Source organism: Copidosoma floridanum, unplaced genomic scaffold (assembly GCF_036245765.1).
Source record: "Copidosoma floridanum isolate Cflo_tuat_1 unplaced genomic scaffold, Cflo_Japanese_pri ptg000040l, whole genome shotgun sequence".
NCBI classification, from domain to species: Eukaryota; Metazoa; Arthropoda; class Insecta; order Hymenoptera; family Encyrtidae; genus Copidosoma; species Copidosoma floridanum.
The window spans coordinates 3,498,395-3,520,978 of NW_028321917.1; the positions used below are offsets into that span (position 1 = coordinate 3,498,395).

The 22,584-nt window shown below is 35.6% G+C and overlaps 1 protein-coding gene across 1 annotated transcript in view; it reads right to left on the reverse strand.

Moving 5' to 3' along the window:
- The window catches only part of dpy (fibrillin-like protein dumpy), a 294,688-nt gene that overhangs the window by 155,691 nt on the left and 116,413 nt on the right, over positions 1-22,584 (reverse strand). The window contains 15 exon segments of the mRNA XM_089597931.1: positions 338-631; positions 739-1,173; positions 1,245-1,682; positions 2,448-2,969; positions 3,104-3,337; positions 3,421-3,558; positions 3,644-3,766; positions 3,867-4,104; positions 4,187-4,320; positions 4,697-4,816; positions 4,944-5,192; positions 6,293-6,542; positions 7,119-7,366; positions 9,600-9,716; positions 10,832-10,936. Coding sequence (XP_089454057.1) covers positions 338-631; positions 739-1,173; positions 1,245-1,682; positions 2,448-2,969; positions 3,104-3,337; positions 3,421-3,558; positions 3,644-3,766; positions 3,867-4,104; positions 4,187-4,320; positions 4,697-4,816; positions 4,944-5,192; positions 6,293-6,542; positions 7,119-7,366; positions 9,600-9,716; positions 10,832-10,936 — 3,645 coding nt within the window.

Sequence of the window (22,584 nt, forward strand, 5' to 3'; positions counted from 1 at the left end):
TTGTTGCTTATAATTATACTTTTAATGTAATGGAAGTGAAACAGTCTTTATAAATCATTAAAATTATGAAATTTTTCATTTTTTTTTTTTTATCACAGTAAAATTTAAAAATACAATAATTCAGAGTATCATACATAAAAAAAAGTGTCAGCAAAAGTTTATTTGTAGTACAAGATACCCACGGAAAAAATTGTTACTTTAAAACAAATTAAGAAATTTCGTGGAATTTTTGTCTTAAAAATATCTGTCAATTTCATTATTTTTATAAATTATAAGTAGATAAATAACTATAAGAAGGTACAGTTCTTCAATTAAGGTAATAATGTGTTTTACTTACGTGGCATGCATAAAAAATCAGGATTTCCCACAAAATAAGGATTGCAAATGCATTTATTGGTATTGGGATCACACATGGCTCCAACACCGCATACGACACCTTCACATCGTCGTTTACAACGACCTCCAATGCAAATACTAGGCTCAGCACATGGTACTTCAGGCGAGCAGACGTCTGGAAAACACTGACCACCTGGAAACGGATTGCCCATAAAGCCTTCAATGCATTTACATGTTGGGCCATCGTAACTGACGATGCATTGGGCTCCAGCACCACATACGAAACCATCACATTCTACAAAATATAATCGGTATGATCAAATAGATATTAAAATAAGTTAGAAAATACTTGTATAAGTATTTTTTACGTTAAATATTAAAAATCTTTAAAAAAGGACTTACGAGAAACACATTCATTGTTTTTGCCATCAACGAAACCAATGACACAACGACACCAAGCTGCGTGCTTATCAGGCTCACAATAAGCATTGGGGCCACAAGGTACGTCATCGCAAGGATTAACACAACTTCCTTGAATGCATGCCAAGTAATTATCACAATCGTCATTAGCTGAACATTCTTGTTTGGCCATAGGACCTCCACCGGCACATCCACTTTCATACGGATCACCTGATGATCCACGAGGACATTCGCATACAAAGCCACCTTTTGTATTGAAACAATAAGCTCCTCGACCACATGGATTATTGATACACTCATTTACATCGACACAACCATGTTGAGGATCACCTTCGTATCCTGCTATGCACATACATTTAGGGGGGTCGCTTGGTGTACATTTTGCATTCATTCCACACGGAAACCGATCACAGGGGTCTAAAAAAGTTATTTATAAGTAAATAAGTCAATTCAACTGCTAAAGAAGCATATTTATAAAAGTGTCTAACTTTTGCAAAGGTTTCCATCCAAAGAATCCGTGTAGAATGGCGGTGGACAAATACACTCTCCTGGTTGTACACATTTTTCGTTGGCTTTACATTCGTTATCATTCGTGCATCGCTTCTGTGCTGGAGAACACAGACCATTGTATGGATCACCACCATACCCGTGAGGACATACGCATCGATATGAGCCAGGCTGATTGATGCACTCTGCTCCATAACCACAAACCTCACGGCCTTCAGTACATTCGTCAATATCTTCGCAAGATCCATCTAATTTAGTTCCATAACCTTTGGGACACGCACAGTAGCTCACTCCACCTGCGATCTTTATACATTCAGCACCTTGTGGACATCTCTCTCCTTTCGAACAGTCAGCCAATATACATTTTCCATCAACAATTTTGTATGGTGGCTGACATTGACATTCAATACTATTACATTCTGCAAATCGTGTAATAAAAAAACAGTTTCGTGGAGTAAAACGTAAAAAGTAAAGTAAAATACATCAAATTCCACGTTTAGTTCAGTTGAAGTCAGTTAACTAGTGGAAAATTTTCTATTCAAATAGTCCATATAAATTGGTAGAGAGTGTGCTTACTAAAAGTAAGAAGTAAAAAATGTTTAGATGGTGTGATCAACATGATTATGATGGTGCATACTGCCACCCGAGGTATAAAGCCTCACTTAAGTAATCAGAAAATAAAAGTGTCAATGCACATGTGATGAATCCTCTACTTTCCTATCTCTAAAAATATGTACTATATTATTTCGTATTTCTCTGATTGACAACTACAATATAAAGGTTTAAACAAGAAACAAGATGTATAGGGGTGTATACATACATTCAAGATGTCATTGCACACGTATTGAAGTATACAACTTTTACGTATTTTTAATCGTTAACTGGAGTATTATTAGTTTAAAGACTTCAAAAAAAAAGAACAAAAAAAAATCAAATCTTAAAAAAATTATAAGAAAGTTTCTCCATTTTGCACAGAAAACAAAATTCTTACGAAACCAAAATTTGGGTTTTAAATTTTGTTTAAAGATTATTATATACGTAATAGCGACCACATTTTCGAATGTCAAATAATAATTTTGAATTAAGTGAAACATTTAGTATGAGAGTATATCAAAAACTTCTATACAAACATCCTCCTCTTAGCCACTGATTTCAATCAGACTAATATTAGTTATTTCACATACCTTCGCAAAGAGAAAATGGATTTCCATTAAAACCAGGTGGACACTGACACTCATAGCTGCCTGGTAGATTCTTACAAATAGCATTAATTCCACAGGCAGGTTTATCTCTAGATTCTAAGCATTCATCAATGTCACGACATTTTCCAGACTCCAAATCGTGACTACGAGCATATCCTCTTTGACAAATACAAACGCTACCCCCGATGAACTCATCTTTGATGCACTGTTCGCCCAATGGACAAGGTGTATTAGGTCCACAGACATGAGGTAATCTTGATTGTTCGCAACCACCGGCGTACGGATCGCCGATCATTCCACTCGGGCACTCGCATGAGAAGGAGCCTGGTTCGTTGTGGCAAATAGCTCTCTCAGGACAAGGATTGACTACACACTCGTCGATATCTTGACAACCATCCTTTACTCCTGGCCTTCCAGTAAACCCATTTTTACACAGGCACGCAGCCACATCGTTCAGCAGCATGCAGTGTGCGTTCGGTCCGCATGACAAGTCTTCACAAGGATCTAATCAGACAGAAATTTCTATTGGATCGTTTCGTACTTAAGTTATTCGCAGTACGTACCACATTTTGTATTTGATTGAAAAATTAAAAAAAGATATCGAGTAGCAAGTAAAAAAAAACTAAATATTCGCTCACGTCTACAATCGTTTCCAACGTTTGGTTCTGGACACAAGCATCGTTTTTGGACATCGCACACGGCATTCCCTGGACAATCGCTATCCGTGTCGCACGTAACAACTCCAACGCACTTAATATAGGGATCGGGGTCGGGAATAGTTTCTTCTGGACAGGAGCAAGAGTACGAACCTTCGGTGTTTGTACAAATCGCTCCCTGTCCACACGCATCAGGCCTAGTGCACTCATTAATATCTGTCACGCCAAATACAAACAATGTTATGTATGATCACGGAAGAAATATTGATTAAAAATCAATTTACAAAAGTTCAACGTACCTAAACATTGTTTGAAGGCATTACCAGAGTAGCCTGATTTACACTGGCAATTAAATCCACCAGGGGCGTTTGAACATATCGCATTATTACCACAACGCCCTGATGGTCCGTTTATCGTCGGATCACATTCATTTATATCTACAAATTCAAGAGTACAAATGATAATCTGATTCTTATTTTATGAAAAAACGTCGCAAACGTTTATCCAATTTCGAGTACAAACCAACACATCCAGCAGCTATATCGTTTGGATTGAACGTCCATCCATCTTCGCAAATACAGTAAGCTTCATGTCCGTCAGCTTTACAATAAGCATGCTCACTACAGATCACATCGTCACATGGTGCTAATGATGTAGAGGATAAAAATTTTATTCAAAACCATCATTCCAACGTGTCTATGTATATATATATATATGCGATGATTCATTTAAAAGCTGCAATTACCCTTGCAAGGAACGTGTGGTGGAGTTCCAGCAAATCCGATTTCACAGGCACACTTGAAGCCACCCTTTGTGTTCGTACAAATAGATGACGATCCACATGGGTCCGATGCACACTCATTTACGTCTTCACATACAGCACCTATAGCTTTGAAGCCATCTTTGCAAAAGCACTGGCCATCGGTACACTCAGCGTCATTAACGCAGTCGAAATTCGATTTACACAATGTCGTAACGTCCGTCTGAAAAATAAACATCACTTTTTTTGTCACCTATGGTTTTTCAAAACAAATAAACAAAATGCGTTTAAAATCGATGGTTTACCTGATCACAAGCAACTTTAGGACTAGGGTTGGCACTGTAACCCGGAGGACAGTCACATGTATACCCGGGATCAGTGTTCCTGCATATCGCGTTTGAACCGCACGGATTTTTGTATGCCATACATTCGTCGATATCTAAAATTTTAATACAATTAATAGTGTGCTTTCATGTCATCGCTGATACATCCTAAGCTCTACTAATATGTTTGTTTTCATCCAGCTGGATTATCGTTTTTATTAGAATTCATTCTTTTGGTTTAACATTTGAAAAAATAAAATATTAATGTGTGAGCAATATTGTCGATAAAATAGTTTAAAATATTGTTATCTAAGCATCATTGGTTATTAACAAATTATTATGAAAGGCCCGTGTTTTTCCATTGCAAATTACCTGTATGCTTAAAAAAAGCAATGAATTTTTGAAAGCTCATGTAAGTATAGTGTTACGATTGATAAACTTAATATACGCTACTTAAATAATTACGAATGATGAATGTTAAGGTATGCTAACCAGAGCAGCCTTTGAATGGATCGCCAGTATAATCTGCCTTACAGTTACAACTGAAACTGCCGACAGTGTCGGTGCACTCAGCATTCTTACCACAAGGTTTTGTCTCACATTCATTAACATCTGTTAATATAGTAAATTTGAGTAATTGCACGTGATTATTAATTAAAAATAACAAGAGATTAGTATTAGTTAAAAATCGGGTGTGGAAATTAAACGGAAGAGGATATAAAGCGTGCAAGCAACTAACTTTCACACTGAGTGAGTCCTTGGCCCACGAAGCCCGGCAGGCATATACACTTGAACGAGCCTGGGATGTTGATGCATTTGGCGTTAGTGGCGCAAGCGTTAGGCCGTGAGCACTCGTTTACATCGATGCAACCATGCACCAGGTTCAGCTCGTAACCCAGTAAACACGAGCACTCGTAGCTACCCACGGTGTTAATGCACTGGGCAGCCACATCGCATGGGCTTTTGGCCGACTTGCACTCGTTTATATCTACAATGATTGTGACAATGTTTTCTTTTTTTTTTTTTTTTTTTTTTTTAATGCCATGAGTTAGTTTTAGTAGTTGCTCGTATATATTATAATAGTGGCTTTTATGAATTAGTGCATCTCACACGTTGTATGATGTATGATGATGCGTACAATAGATTATTTATTTTTAAGCTCTAATGAATTGCTAGTTATTTTTACTGCATGGTTAAGTATTTCTATAATTATTATTCGAGTGTAGTATTACCACATACCTTTTTTTATTTCCAATTAATTATCAAACAATTAACAGAAATAGCATCCTTTGTATTAATTTGTTTTATTTGTAAAAATATTAGCAAAAAAACTATGATAAATTTGTGTAATGCAGTATAAAAAATATCTAAAAAGTCTGTAGTAACAATAGTATTTAATCTCCATGTATGCGGTCCTCAATGGTAAAAAAGTTTAACCTTTGCATAAAGATGTGAGTACGGCAAAACTTTTTTACGTTCTAAAGGTTTTCAATTATCCATTTCCACTGTCTTCCCGAATTTTATGTTTATAGCCCACTTCTTGGAAATAATTTTTTTCCAACCATGTACTAAGTCATCATCATTACTTTGATTTTACCAATACATACGATTTTCTCATGTCAGATGAATTTTACAATACTATTGTTTTTATACTGTAGCAACAGTCTATGCAATCATGAGATTTTATTAGAATTTTTTGCAAACGACCATACTTTGTAATGAAAGTCATACAATGATCGGCTGTCTCTGAATTTAACTTTCACATCATTGAGGGTTTTAGACATATGTATAATTTATACTTTACATTTATGATATAACTTAAGTTTGTCATTATGTTCTGAGATAACAGTACGCAATTTCATCGACTATGTGAGTTCAGTGTTTATTTGGGATCTCTGTTTCAATTAATATGATACTTTGTTATATTTTATTTGCTTGACATGTAGACTTTTTCTAAATGTATTGTGCATTTTGAAATAACTTTTTTCAATTTGCAGCATGCCACGACGTATGCTATACTAACGTTTTTTGGACATAATGTTTGCTCATAGTTTTTTAGTCATATTATACATGCAAATAGTCACTTACCCTGGCAACCTGTGACTGGATCGCCTTCCATGCCTTGGGGACAGGTACATCTGTAGCTGCCCTCGAGGTTGCTGCAGAGAGCGGCCCGTCCACATGGGCTTTTCAGGCACTCGTTGACGTCGGTGCACTCGATTTCAGGATTTCCTTCATAGCCCTCGGGGCAGATGCACTTGTGACCACCTGGCAAATTAATGCAAAGAGCCTCTCGTCCACAGGCTCCCAGGTAATTGCATTCATTCACGTCGATACACTGAGAATGGCACAAAAACAGTTCACTCAATGTCATCGTTGAATACTTGAAGCTTATGACTTTATTTCCATCACTCTTTGATCTCACGATTCGATATATAAACTTGAAAAAAAATTTAAGACGTCTTATCGTCTCGTATAAGTTGCAGGTTTTTCATGCCCTCGATTTTCTGGACTTTCTTACTTTTTAAAACCAACGTAACAACAGCCTAAATATTATTGCAGTGTCTGTTTTTAAGCGGATAAAGTCGTATACACGATCTACCTTACCAACAATCGTAAGTTTTCCAATAGAATCGAACATGTGTATAAATAACAGCATTAAAAAATACTCAACTCGAGCAATGCATGTCCCATTAGTGAATATTTTTAATTGACAGATGAGTAAGAAAAAAAATAATGAACTACTCCAGCATTTCGTACCTCATTTCAATCGTTGTACGATATTTACAATGAACGCGATGGATATCGACTATAAATACATAGTACATGTTACTCGTGAAACTGTTTGAAGCTTTGAAGTTACGACAGTCCAAGAGAAATTAATTAACGTAGTCGTTCCTTGAATTATATTCACCTGGTTGAATGGGTCTCCTGTAAAACCAGCTGGACAGGCACAGGTGTGGTTGCCAGGAGTGTTAAGACAGAGTGCACCCTCACCACAGGCGTTGGCTAGGGCGCACTCGTCAACATCCTCGCAGTGAACCTCACCGTCACCGGTAAAGCCGGGGTTGCATTTGCACAGGAAGTTAGCCGGCAAATTGCAGCACTCGGCATTCTCGACGCAGCGCGAGGCAAGTGTCAGGTCGTCGCACTCGTTGATATCTGCAAAGAAGTAATATATCTTTCGTTATATATATTTAAGGTAAGTATGCGTAATACCCATCAAACAGTCATAACCAATCGTTCCTTTGGCTTCGTGCTTTTGCACAGGTACACTCATTAAAATTGGCAACTATTGTGATCTTTAACGTACACTTCAAACCCAAAAATCTAAAGATTTAACCCGAAAAGTGTACATTTTCCAAGAACGTTTACACATTTCAAAAGTGTAGTTTTCGTAACTTACGCTTTACGAAAAAAGAAAGTTCATAAATGCACATGTTTAACATTGGACATAACTCTTACGTATTAATTGTTATTTTCACCACACTTCTCTCAAAGTAGTAACTTTCTATCCATTTCGCAAGAATAAAATTTCTTCTCTCGGTTCAAGATTGGTGAAAAATCGTATACAACCCGCGGGATGAAAGAAAGAAAGTCTTGGATCACATGTTACCGAATGCTTGAAATTTGAGATTTTCTCTATTTTTCCTGACTAAGTGAGTTATGTCCTATTAATATCATACATTAAGGTACATAATGCGCTAGAGTAAGTCAACAATCTCAGAATTCTGAGCTTGAGAAAATATCTATTAATATTATAAAAATATATAATAAAGAAAGTATAAGAACACCATCCCGTGCCCCTCCCCTCCACACCGCACTTTACCGCTTGACTACACCACGCTACCACAGTACATATTTAAAAACGTGATTCAATTTAATATCATATTCTTTAACTAATTGTGAAAAAAACTTTGATCAAGATTAGAGCCGGCAATCATCTCCTGTACCATCGACCCCTCGACCCCTTCTTTCTTGTTTTATTAAAAAAAAAACAACTTGTAAATATATTTGAAAATTTAATTGGTTTATCTAAAATACATACAATCTTTTATACTACAAAAATTATGAGATTTCTACAGATCATATAATTGCAGTTGTAGGTGATTTTTCCAAAACGTTACATGTGAAATTGAAATTTTTTAAAGTACAAAAAAAAGCATAGAGTTAATCGATTTGCAATTTCATGTAGGTGTTTTTTATGCTACTGCGAATGTACATTCGATGTTTGAATAATATCTATCGAAAAAATCTATGTATCATAAGAAAAATGAAGCGTTTCGAGCTTTTGAACAATCGTCAAAAAATCGAAATTGTGACTCACCAATTGAAAATTAAACTTAGCCTTTGAACTGATATCATATACATAATAGCTGTATTTTAAGTCACCACCTTCCGAGTCTATAATTAAATGCCACGCAAAGATACTCATCTTCTAGCATTACGGGCTCTTTATTTTTATTTTGGGAAGACAGAATTTACAAATTTGCGAGTCTGTAGCACTTATAGTTTATCAAGATGTAAAAATCGGAAAAAATTTATGTAACATCTTCAACCTCCGTAAAATATGAAACGTCCAAGAATCAACGCCCAAATTTAATTGTTTGTATTTGTGATAACATTTTTCATAGAAATATTCAATTTAGCAGGTTTTGGTGCCGCAACTTTAACACCATCAAAGTCTTAGATACATTTTTTTGGTTTTTTTTTAAATGCATAAAAATGTCATTTACGTTAATACTTTTGAGGTTCTATGCCAAAAAAAATAAGAAGTCTATATTTCGTTTTCAGGTACTGGAAAAACTATGTATTTTTCAGTGAGATACGAGCCTATAACGCTAATTTAGCTTTTTTTTCATTGAAAACTAAAGCCGTACTTTTTTAAAATCTAGATTGTGTTATACCTTCAGCCAAAAAACTTTCTTAAGTATTTGAAAAAGTTTTTAGGTCAATGTCTCTTTACACAACGTTTTAATAGACTGGGACATACAATATATTTAAGTTCAGATATACGACGAGTAACATCTCTGGATTAAATTTTTGATGCATACATTTGGTTTACAGAAATAAGACAAACATCTAATAAGTTTTTTATAGGTATCATTATGTGCTTATTTTGTTTTGTTTTTATTTATTCATTTTTTGTATTCGTCAAAATTTCATTTTAAAAGAAAAAATATATATATATATAGAACTGCCAAAATTACACTTGTAAAAGTATAAATTATGAAAAGTCCACATATTTCAAGTTTAGTTTAAACACTTTTAGGGTTTAGGGTATAGCGACAGAAGCTTGTATCGGCTGTTTTTTCAAAACTTTTTTATACATCATTAGACAAAATAGAAGACAAAAAATAAAATTAACAGTAACTAACTGTAACAGTAGGCTTACCTTCGCAGTGAAAACCATCTCCACGATATCCAGGATAGCAGGAACATTGAAAACTGCCGAGGGTATTTGTGCAGTGGGCAAAAATATCACAGGGGCGGTATTTGCATTCATTCTCGTCTGCAAAAAATAGAAACATTGCGTTTAATTTCGGCTTCGTTATACCATTACCGTGTATAGTTCGCCTGCATTTATCGGTCGATAAAAAGCTCTATACTCATTACCAGAAAAAATATAGTTTTGAATAGAAATAGCTGTAGAAGATAATGAAATAAAAACTAGCTGAAATAGTCTAATTAAAGTTTAACATTTAAGAGAGAGGGAAAAACAAGACTGGACGTAAAAAAGGCTCGTGACAATCTTGGTAATGAGACATCCAGGCAGAAAGAAGAGGAGGAGTCATTGGTGTTGTTGCACCAACTTGGAAGAACAATGAGTCCGTTTCGTTATCTGGCGCTATCCGTCTTTCCTCTCCTCCCGGTGTAAGGTAAAAGTACTACTACGAGAACACTTCATAAAATTGTACCAATAGCTTTAACAGCTTGAAAAACTATTTTCAACGTAAATTAAATTAAAAACAAAAAATTAAAAAAAAAAATTTTTTTAAAAACTTTTTCTTATATCTTTCGATCTTTTTTTGGATAAAACAAATTTTATTTTTGGATGAGTCTTTATAGTCAATAAAAAAAAATTATTCATTCGAGCGACGTGTAGCTTGTGGGACTATTTAGGTACTGGTACCATTAGGTTTTACCGGTGCCTAGTACTCGAACACATTCAAATGATTAAAATCACTGTTAATCAATAATGATAGTATGTCAAGCCTGTCATTAAAGTTTTATAAGACACAACAAACAAAATTTGAAACAAATTTTCCGATTTTATTATCTGCAATGTATGATAAAAAAAAAAACTTTAATGTTAATTACTACTTGTATGCATGACCTAGAAAAGGTTTCATGTTTTCCCATTACTAGGGGAAAATATAAACTTATTAGTGCAATGAGTATTTTGATTTTTTGCAATGAAGAAATTCATTAAAAATCAAGAAAAAAAAAGACTTTCCGAAAAGTGTTCGAGCACTGGTACTTTCACCTTATCGGCTTTCCACGTTCTTGTCGCACGCAGGAAGAAAAGAGGAAATATGTACATATATACATGTATCTATCTACATGAAAGAGCATAGAGGCATCATCCATAAGATAACAATTTCAAGCTACAGCTCATGCACGAACCTGGAACCTGGCAGTTGCATCCACCAAAGCCATCGTTGCAGTGACAGACCGAGTCGAGGCATACTCCATTCTGGCATGCGGTCCCATCTTCTTTCATGCAGTCATCTGTGGAAAGTACAACAATAATAACAGTAATTAGGTACATATACAGGTAGGTAGTATTGCTCTTCCGAGCTTGACGCCTATAAGCATATTATATAGATGTACAAATAGAGTCAAATGGACACTAATCGGTAGTGATGATATTGGCGCAAGCAATATGTATAAAAATACGCACAACTGAACTATTAAAATGAATAACAGAAATCCACACTCACGATGAACCGAACAGTATCGTCATTGTCATCATCATTATTATCATCATCATTGACGTCGTAATGAGTTTATGATAGATGATTTGGGCTTGCATTGCACCATGGACAACGAAAATAGAGAAATTCTTTTTTTCCTAGCTGTACTCTGTTTTTTTTTCTTTTTTTTTGTTTTGACGTTACAGATTGCTTTGGTTGCAAGCATACGTATACAGTGAAAGTTTTAAGGACGTTCGGTAGATATAGCGGGGGGAAACCACTTGCGGGGCAAGGGGGAAGTAGCGATAAATGAAGACTTGGCATCGCCGCATGGGTCTCCAATGTGTGAGTGTTCATGTACACACATATCACACATCAGGTGGTGTACACTCTGCAGTGTCTGCAGTATGTCTGCTGCATCGGTTACGGCAGCGAATATGTATATTTGTAATGTATTTGTGCTCAAGATGTGAGTATTTGATTTTTATTCGTTATCACAATGTAATAAAAATAAGTAAATAATTAAAAAGACTTCTGACAGTTATATGTACATAGAATTATATTCGTAGCTAATGTAAATAAAATTCTTGAATTTTTATGTGACTTGAAAAGTCTCATTGAAAGTGATATGTTAAATAATTAGGACAGACTCTAGTCTCTGCGATTACTACAAGCATGTGATTTTGTTATCTTGTGTAAAAAAATTGTATTGTATAAAAATAACAAATTAAAAATTTTACGAAGAAAAATAAATATGTGTTATTATAATACATTGTTTTGTTATGGGTACGGGTGGAACCTATGTACATACACTCACACACATATATGAGCTTATGTTGTATACAGAAATACATAAATATCTACCATAACATTCAAATATTTACTAATTTACGTCCTGGAACATTTTGAATTACCCGCTTCTTGCGACGTTGCCGTTGCGTTTCGTCGAGCAATTATTTAATTTTTTTATTCATAAACTAATCAGACGATCGTCGCGAAACTTTGTGTACATATAGTAAATAACATTATCTGTGACATATAAAAAAATTGGAGACATTCATCACTCCAATTTTTTTAAACTGAGTTTTTATAAGTTTCCCCATAAGCGATCGTGTTAAAATGATTGAACTTTGAAATTCAATATCTCGGAAACGAAACAGACGAACCTCTTGAAATTTTAACAGCTATATTGTAACAACAATTAGAACGTCTGGTTAAAATTTTAAAAAGATTCATCACAGGGTTCTATCTCTACCAAACGTCCTTAAGTTGAGAGAGGCAAGACGATTCGAGTTCTATGCGCGAACCTTTTTACAATTACATACTTTATACTGTACTGGTAGTTGGTTTTTACGGATATAGATGAAACAGGAATTTATCTATAGTAAATCTCATCTGCTTGAATATATGCTGATTTAGAGTTTTCTTGGTTGAACATTCAAATTACCTATGCGTATTTTCATCATCAAAGTGCTTTTAATGTAGGTAAATTTTGAATCGGCAATTAACTGATCAATGGTTATTACCATATTTAGTGTGCGCAGCTCAAACTCTTTGTAATCACAGAGTTGCAGTATGCCATTTTTATTTTTAATCAACTTGTTAATTAACAACGAATTATGATCCTTATACCCAAGCAAAACTATGATTGAATCCAAAAGTTACGTACTCTCATCGTGATTAATCCCCAGTACTTGAATTACGTAGATCAGTTAAAGTGACATCAATTTCTCGCCCTCCTTTCAAAGATACAAATAAAATGGAAATCAATATTCCCCATACTATCCCCTTTGTATTACAACAAAAGGTCCGATTTATCATCTGAGTACAATAAAATCGAGCTCATTAGTTATCTTCACTTTTTACAAGATCTGAAATAACTATGATGTGCATCGTGACACGAGCAGGTGTCGTGAGTGGCCACTTTATAGACATTAGAACACGTGTTTTCGTGAGATCAAATATATTATACTGTAATCTCGAGCTAGTCGAGGGATTCCACTTCCAGTAACGGCACCTCTCGCACTCAACTCGTAACACATAATAAAACGATCTCAAATTTTACACATGACTTTCTAACATCATTACGAATATCTTGTTAAAATTTCAGAAAAATTATACATAATACACTACGTGTAATGAACGTCCTTAACACGCAATTTTATGGAAATGAGGGCCTAAGTTTGCCAGTGGCAGTCATCGAACTAATTTTTCCTTCGTAAGAATTTAAGTGGGCTTGTGGACCCAGGTGAGGGCAGCACTTTACTTGTACCCAGCCAATAGATTGATTTACAAGATTTTTATGAAAATATTACCTCAGGTTAATTTAAGTACACAAATACTCACTGTAAAGTTTCAAGACCTTGGGGTTCCTTGCAGACGAGAAATGATGAAAAAAAATTTTAAGTTTTCGTATTATCTCTTATAAGAAATCGTCGAAATTTAGATTGACCTACAAGTTTTCGATGAAAACGTGGCTAATGATCAAAATAATGCTTTGGTATATGTATGTAAAATATTTTAATCGATTAGGTAGCTCTACAGAAAAATGTTAATTAATGTTCACAATACTTCTTCATTCATACAACAGTACTACCTTAATTCGGTAAATCTGCTTAGTCACAATTGTTAGGAGGAGTAGAGAAATTAATCAATTTTTGTGCTCCAAAACGCTTCTTGAAGACAGAATAAAATTTGTTTAGCTATAGTTCTTATTACAGGACAAGACCACAACCTATTATATTACCACAAGTATGATGGAGGCCTTATTAAATCTGTTTTTGAGCTTACATGTCATGTTTTCATGCTATTTTTTACTGTACAATAATACTTCTATAGTCTTGAAATGATTTTGATCCCCCAAGGAAGAATTTTTTCCGGTGATAGAATGGCATCAGATTGTTTTGAGTAGAAGGCTTTAGCAAGCAGCGTCTCTCTTAAACAGTGCACCAATACCTTGTTACGGGGTGCCAGAGGGAAAATGACGCAGGGAACAGAACATGTCCTTATGTCCTACCTTATGTGATTTCAGCCGGGCTTATCAGGCCTGGAAACCCTCGACATCACTCCTCGTATTTTGTACAGGTCAAACGACCTGTAGACCTTACCTAATGTCACTGTAGTCAAGCCCAGGCGTCGGATGCTTCGCTGGCTTATAACTCAAGGCCACGTAAGTCTTGGATACGTGGAGTAGCTAGATATTCAATTACAGGTATAGGATTGGGATCGCGGAACTGTTAAAATTGACGACACACACATAAACATGCATTAATAAAGAAAGATTCTCAACATTATGAATAAAAGAAAAGTATATTGAATCTAAAGTATTAATTGAACAATAAGAAGTCGTGTGTGTGTGTATGTGTCTGTAATTAATAATAGAGTACGTTATAATAAGCCTCGGTGAGGACACCGCTGTTGCCCGTAAATTTATAACTATAATAGGTGTACAACTTCCGCGTCCTACGCAGCGGGCAGACCTCGCGAGCTAATACATAAACCTTACACAATTAATAAGGAGCGGACTTCTTTTATTTCCCAACGGCTACAGAGTGTGAATTCAGGGTCGAAATGCGCATCCTGAAGATGTGAGAACTGGTGGGCGTCCCCACCAGCCAAGTATCCTTTCGGATTCGATTGGTAGCGCTGACCCGGGGACTCAATACCCAATATCGGCAACGCGTATCCTCACTGTTCGGGCTCCTGGTGACACGTTCATCCAGGCCCCTAACCTCTTCGCGCCTTTCACCGCTTCCCAACTCTCTTCGCACGTCCCGCTCGCTCGCAATCCTCAGCTGGTCTCTCTAACTCATCGCTCTCTTTCCACTCCATCGCGTCCCTTCTCTTTTCTACCAAAACTCCCGCGAACCCCAAACGGCGGCGCCGTTACAACCTTCTAAAGCTTCTTTACCATGAGCTATAGCATGGCAGTACTACTCAGCTGGTATTCCAAATTCTCTTTTGTGATACACCAAATTGATCATTTGTTTATTTGTTCTTGGAGTGCAGTCCCACGGCACGTAATAGAGCTGCTAAATAGACTCCGCGCAATAAAACGAGCCAATCAGAGCTATAGCGTGTCTTTCCATTCTGCTCAGACAAAGCTCGCCCCATTCACATGGGCAGAAAAAACCGATGCGCAACCCGGTTAAGCCCGTGATTGAAAGTGAGTTAAAAGTACATCCAACCTCTCACTTGCACTTACGGGCTTAAATAAGTTGCGCATCGGTCTTTCCTGTCCATTTGAACAGGACGAGCTTTGGCTGAGCAGAACAGAAAGGCGCGCAATATATTTGATTAGTGATCCTCAAGGGATCACTAGCTCTGACTGGCTTGTTTTATTACGTGGAGTCTATTTCGCGCAATCGAACTACTGCACCCTTAAAGTGTTGCTTTGCTCCGTCACTAAAGTAGATGACCCTTTTTGCGCGAACACATTTTTAAAGTGTGATAAGCATTTGTTGTATTGTGTATACTGCTGCTCTATCATGTCAGATACTGTCTGACAAAAATATGGAACTTTGATGTTTTAACAGAATTTTTCTCATAATAGTTAACTACAAGGAAAGCTATATATTGAGTAGTGTTCAAATGAAATCCTTGTGAAGCTTCCTGTACAAAGTTTTAATAATTTTCAGCAAAATCTAACAGGACAAGCATATTTCTATCGTTTGAAGTATTTTTTTTTTTTGTATTCGAAAAACTTAGACTGTTCTTTTGCGATGACTCTGTGTGGTCTTAAGAGCAGTAGCTTTTCTTTAATTCTTCTAAAAATTCCTCAGTTGGTAAAACTCTCGTCAGCAATGTCAAACTGATTTCAACTGTCAAATTCATTCAACTGATCCACCGAGGGGCATTTACCACACTCGCTTAGATTAAACTTTTCGGTAGGAATTTCCCAAGTCATCAGCTTCAAGCAGTTTTTATGGTCATGAATTTTAGTGCTGAAATCATTTTTTTACTCTTGAATATGTATTGAATTCAAAAGGAGCTTACAATTTTTATGGATGGTACAAACGCATACAGAATGTGTGCCACTTAAACCTACTAAAGCACAACGCTTAGGTCGGAGTTGAGCAAACAAATGAAATTGATTGATCGCTGAGGAAAACTTTCTTCATACAGTCCATAAAATCCTCTTAAATTTTCTTACAAAAGTCTTCTTTGAAGTAATTTACGACTTTCATCAGTTTTTACTGTCACATCTCGCTTGCCAGGTATTATCTTACTATTTTAGTCATTGGTGTAAAACTTTGTACTTTGAATGATCGTTTCTTTAGGAATTTTTGTTTCTGCTGAATAATTATATGTACACAACACACCCTCTTATTCCCGTAAATCCTTGGATTTTTGTGGGAAGGCCCAGCTGCACCCGAACTCTGTTGCAATTTTTTTCGCTGACCATGATGGAGAAGGTATCGTAAGAATACTGATTCTTTGCGGATCTTTTATCGGTAAGCTTAAAAATGTCTCTTATATTCCAAAAAGCATTGCTTCTAATTCAATTTCTCTATCAGATCGTGTCATGGATTAATCTGAAGGAATTACATAATCATCGTTAAAATTTCGTGTGGGATCAAAGACGTCAGCGTTGCATTTATTTTTATCATTAATGGTCTCACGAAAAACTGAGCTCTGATAATCGGTACGAGCATGTTTACGACAATCATTGCAAATCTTTGCTGTTGGTGGAAGAAAAGGAAGTTTTCTCTTAAAATTTTTAGATAAAGACCTTACATTTTTCCCCTTATGACCATCTGTATAAAAAGGACTACAATACTGATCAGCGTGTATCATTGTTATATCAGACATATCTAAAAGTTACGCGTAGAATCTTTTATTTACCTTTAAAGGAATACGCAAACACCAACGTTTGGCTACACGTATGAAATTTATTTAGGTCATAAAAAAATGTATTTTTTGTAGCTACAACGCTATACTCTTTTACAAATCGTTATTTATTACTATGAATTTTTATTACTAACTTTGTTATACACTTATATTGACGGTGCTATGGTTATTATAAAAAAAAGATATATTACATATAATAATTCCATAAGATCTGCCAAATATTCTCTTATTATGAAGTTAAATTAATAAACTTAACAAATTATGCTATATAACTGTTATACCAAACTTATAGGTATATTACTCAAATTAATGTATCATATAATATCATTATTATGGTATAGCATTAAATATAAGCTGATAATTAAAAAAAAGAACTGATTGCGTCCTAAGCCACATACGTATACTAATACTAAAATTTACTATAATATTAAATGACTGACACCACGCTAACAGCATAAAATATTATAGTAGCGTAGTGTCGGTTTTGGCACTTTTTTGTTGGTCATTAAAAATTTTTTACTTCTTCTTAAGTTTATGGCTTTTAAAATGACAGATACGAATGGGAAAAAATTTGTAGTGCCATTAATCAAAATTATATTTTAAAAAATATTACAAATTTAAAAAAGATAAATACTGTATTAAGGGTCTGCCATTTTATCGTATTACCGTTCATACTTTATCAGGAAGGCCTGTGATCGAAAGGGTTGAGCCTTACAGTTTACAACTTTTTCTCAATTAAAAATGTCTAATTTTTATTTAAAAACCGGATTCAACATCAAATTTTGATAAAAAAAAGTCTCCTGCAGTTTTTTCATAAGATGCGTAGTTTTAAAATATAAAATCCACTAAATTCTTTTGGTTATAAAAAAAAACTTTACTTCTTTTTGTTTTGAAAACTATACATTTTATGAAAAAATTACCAAACAAATCTTTTTGTTAAAATTTTGAGTAGAATCAGATACTACAATGAAAATTAAAAGTTCCCATTAAAAAATAGTTAATAACCATAGGGACCAAACTGGGGCCCAAACCAGGTACCGCACTGCACAGTCAGGTGGCCCCTTTCCAGCCTAATAACTTTTCCTATGGTCAGCTTGAGATTGGAGGCTTTTCGGAAAAATATTAAAGGTGATATGTTAAAATAAGATACCCTTTATAATACATTTACACATATAGCTAAAATTTTAGGTTGATACAGTCGTCATAATATTCACCCCTTTTTTTCATAAAAGCTAATTCAAAGTATTGTTTGCGCTGGAAAGTAATGCTGAGATGGTAATTGTCGTGAGTACGAATCGAGATCAGCAGGTTATAGTATATTACGTACCTAGGCCAGAAAGTGGGGCTATTACTGACCGCGCTATATTATCGGCCGAACCGAATGCGAGGCCGGTAATGCGCGGTCAGATGTAGCCCCACTTTTTGGCCGTGGTACGTATACTTTTTTTCCTTACACCTCCGCCGAAAGTTCGTCACCACGGTTTTAGTTTTGTTAAAAATGATGGTTTAAAGATCCAGTCAAAGATTTAGTGCATTATGCATTATTGTTGATCGATCGGTCGCTCGAACAATACCACTTAAATGCACGTAGATGAGTGAACATGTGTATAGGTATATCTATATATATACGCTCGCCGAGACTGTAGTATATTATATAGAATCAGATTGGGCCGAGGATTTGTGCAGGTTGGTCGTGCTGGCAAAACGAGAGGAAGAGAAATCCGTTTAAATTTGAATCATGAATCCTATAAAGATCATTTTAAAAATCCTAATGTTTATATCCGTAAGTGCAAAATAAATCAGGTTATTATCAATTACTATTATAATTTTGATAAGCATAATTCGATTAAATAAAAGATTTCATAGTTTATTTTTGTAATATGACATGTATATACTACATTTATATACTAAATAAATCATTAAAGTGAAAGTAACTGATCAAAAAACATTAATTTGGTAGTTTTAATTTTGTGTTGTGTACTCTGTTCATATGAAATTAATAAATTTATATATACATGTAAATTGTGCAAATATATATATATATATATATATATATATATATGTATATATATATATCCAACAATTTATGTAAATAAATATCCAATGATTTTCTGTGTTGTATAAACTATAAAGGTTATAACTCCGTTAGCCGTATATATATATATGTAGTGTATAACTACTGCTGCTTCTCGGTGCTGAATATATAACTATATATATCTGCGCACTTCATTCTGCGCACATATGGCAGGACTGATATGAGGCTTTTTCTAGCTCAAAATCGGGTCAGATGGAACGAACTTTCGGCGGAGGTGTAAGGAAAATAAATTATAACGTTGCTTAAAACTATGTACGAATTTACTAACAAAAAAAATTAATTATTAATGCTCGCTGTGAGAAGAGCGTTCTCAACAGCGGCCGTGAGCTGACTGACTATTGCGCAGAACAGTTGAATTCGAATGTCTTGAGCATTTTGGGCTTGTACTTTCAAATAATAGAGTGAAAATAGCTAGCGATTGAGCATGATGTAAGAATATAAGGTGTGGCTTTGCGCATATATTTTGATTGACCAATCAGGAACGCTTCCATCGCGTCGCCATGTCTGTCTGCGAATTTCAAAAGCTTTTAAAATATAAAGCATATGAACATCAAGAAACTCGTGAAACAGTAAGTGTTTTTTATTTCAATATTTTCATTCCAGTTGTTTCAGTGACCAAACGTAAAATTCGTGAATATTCACACGGAAAAACTAACTAAATAGGTAATCATTCATTAATTGACGTACATGTATATTCATCCGTATGTCTATATCTATCTATATATATATGTGTGTGTGTCTGACTTCAAGGTGGATGTGGGGAATAGATCTTAGTTTCAATTTTAGCCACTTCGTTTCATTGTACAGGCTCTTCGGCACTGTGATAGTCACATCTCCCTCAAATATGGAGTCGTGTTGGAAGGCGCAGAACAGCACAAAAATGAGACCTCGGAACGCCACATCTTATATATATTCTTACATCATGTGATTAAGGACGTTCATCGCAGTTAGCAGGAGGACCTCATAGAAAGGTAAGGGGAGTGCTAGCACGTGGCAACGTTGTTTGTTTCTGTCATCTGTCACTTCTATATATATACTAGCAGCCCACCGTCTCGGCTTCGCCCGACACTTACTAAATAAAACACCGTAGTGTGTTGACATGTAATGTGAAACGTTTTCAGTTAGAAATTTTACACATATTCCTGACGCAACTCAGAACAAAAATCTTCTTATTAAAAACATATTTTTTCGGAATCCATAAAGTTTATTTAGTCAAATAATAAGGTGTAAGAATTCAAAAAAATAATTATGCTGAAAAGTACCGTGCGTTGTTTATGCCATAAAATAATCGGTGGCCATAAAAAGCCGTTAATTTACATGCAGTTTCTCCCTTGTAATTCACGAAAAGGGCTATTTTTTAAAGCTGTTAAGATTTTAAACTCCCAAAAAATTTTTTTTCTCATATCTCACAACTTTATTACCAGAGCAACAAAGTCCTGGACCTTAAACCCTACATTTTTATTGCCACGAAAACACAAATACATTTTCTACTTATTTAAAAATCTGAAGTAGGATCTTTAAAGATTTCAGAGATTGCTGTGAGGGTACAATGAAAAGCTGATCTCTCACGTAATGGATTCTTTATTTGTCGATTTTGACGCTGCTGTTCCAATTTCGATAAATTTTCTGCGTAAGTTTCTTGACGCCTAAGTAAAATTATATTTATTAGATACATTTGAAGTTTTTCTTCCAATTCACCTCTTGCGCCTTTTTGCATGCTTAAAATTTTTGTGACCCCTAAAAGCTGTTTTCTGTCAACTTTGTTAAGTTCTAATATATTTGTTGGCAAGGTAATTCGACGTCCGATGGCCCTAAAAAAGACTGGTAAGCTTCTTAAGTTAACTCTTTCTTGACTGCAGTTAACAGCAATTGTGACTGCCTGGATACCTTAAGGTGATCTTCTCTAGCCTGCTGTTGAAAATCCAGACTGATCGGGAGAAAAATTACAAAGTCCGAAGCTTTGGGGCTAGTTGTAGTGCTCTTTCCCAACGTCTCCCGGTATAACGTCGAAGACGTTGGTGTCCAAAGCACCTTTTTTATTTGTAGATTCAGTTGTTTTGGTGATCTTGGATCGGGAGATTGGTTAGTGATACTAGTCCAGTGGAAGCTGTCCCGTTGGCTCAAGTGTTTTTTCCTTCATAGCTGTTATAGGTTTGCCCAACGCAGACCTTGAAGAGGATCAGTGATTCCTGGTTGAATGCTTAGAGTCGAGAGGGTTATACAGGGTCGTCGGTCACCAGATTTTCTAGCCTTGCGAAGAACAACTCCGCAGGTGACGTCTGCTAGTGAATGGCTGATTTGGTTTAATAGTGCCCGTCTTTAGTTAATATAGTCTTTTAGTAGACGAATCGCTTTCGGAAATGGTAGTGAAAATGTATTTGTTGGCAAGGTAGTTTACACTTAGGTGGCCCCTAAAAAGAACCAATCAAATTGATAATTAAGTGTTTCCTATAGGGAACGTAAATATACTTATAATGGCCCTAAAAAGCGCCAGTGGTGAAACTTCCAGGCTATTCTTTATTATTATTCCTGATGAGTAAGAGCTGGCTACGGGTAGCTTGATTCTTACCCTGGGAGTCTCTGTGTATAGAGACTGTGATGGAGGGAGGTACACTGATATTCAAGGATATCTAGTCTTCAGGTCGTTCCCCTACTAACCAACCGCTCATCGTTAGACAGGAACATGTGGGTAAGCGCATTGAGGACGCGACTACTAAGAAGGTAGCTGTTGTGGCTGCCTGTGCCCCTCAGAGCTGTTTTCCCTGGCTTACATTTGTAGCTAAAAATTCTCTGACTGCACCAAGCAGGATGGTGGGACTGCCACACAACTCTGAAGAGTTGGCGCAGATTGTGCACTGGCTAGATATGTCTCCTGGTATTATGCCGGAGACGTCATCGGTTGGAATGTCTGTTTTTTATCGCACTCGTCGAGATTCAGGGTGAATGGAAACGTAGATCCCTTTCCCCTTACAGAAGAGTGTCGTCCGTAACCGGGATACCCAGCTGCAAGACTATCATCAGCATTCTCTATGCAGCTCGTTGAACTGCCGAAGTACAACTGCATCAGTATCGAGACGCTCCGGCGTATTATAACCACACTTATTTAATTCTGTTGCAGGTAGCCTCGATTTTATGTCGACGCCACCTAGCGGATTTTACTGAAGTAAAAAGAAAAGCTGGCATATTTTTGCAAAACTTCGAGCTCATTTATTGCTATTGTTATTAAATTTTTTTAAGATAAAAACTATACTAAAACCATCTAGGAAGTATCATAAATCAGTGTGCAAAATTTCAGCAAAATCGGTTCAGTAGTTTTCGCGATTAGCGATTACAACGGTTTTAGCAACTTTGCTTTATATATTAGTAAGATGTGTATACGTATATGCCGTGCAGTCCGTGCATTGAAAAGTGTATGGTGTAAAAGGTGTTGTTTACAATTATCGTGACAAGGTAAGTAAGTATATTGTTCATAATATATGTACTATAATAGTACAAATGTCATATGTGTTTTAACTCTC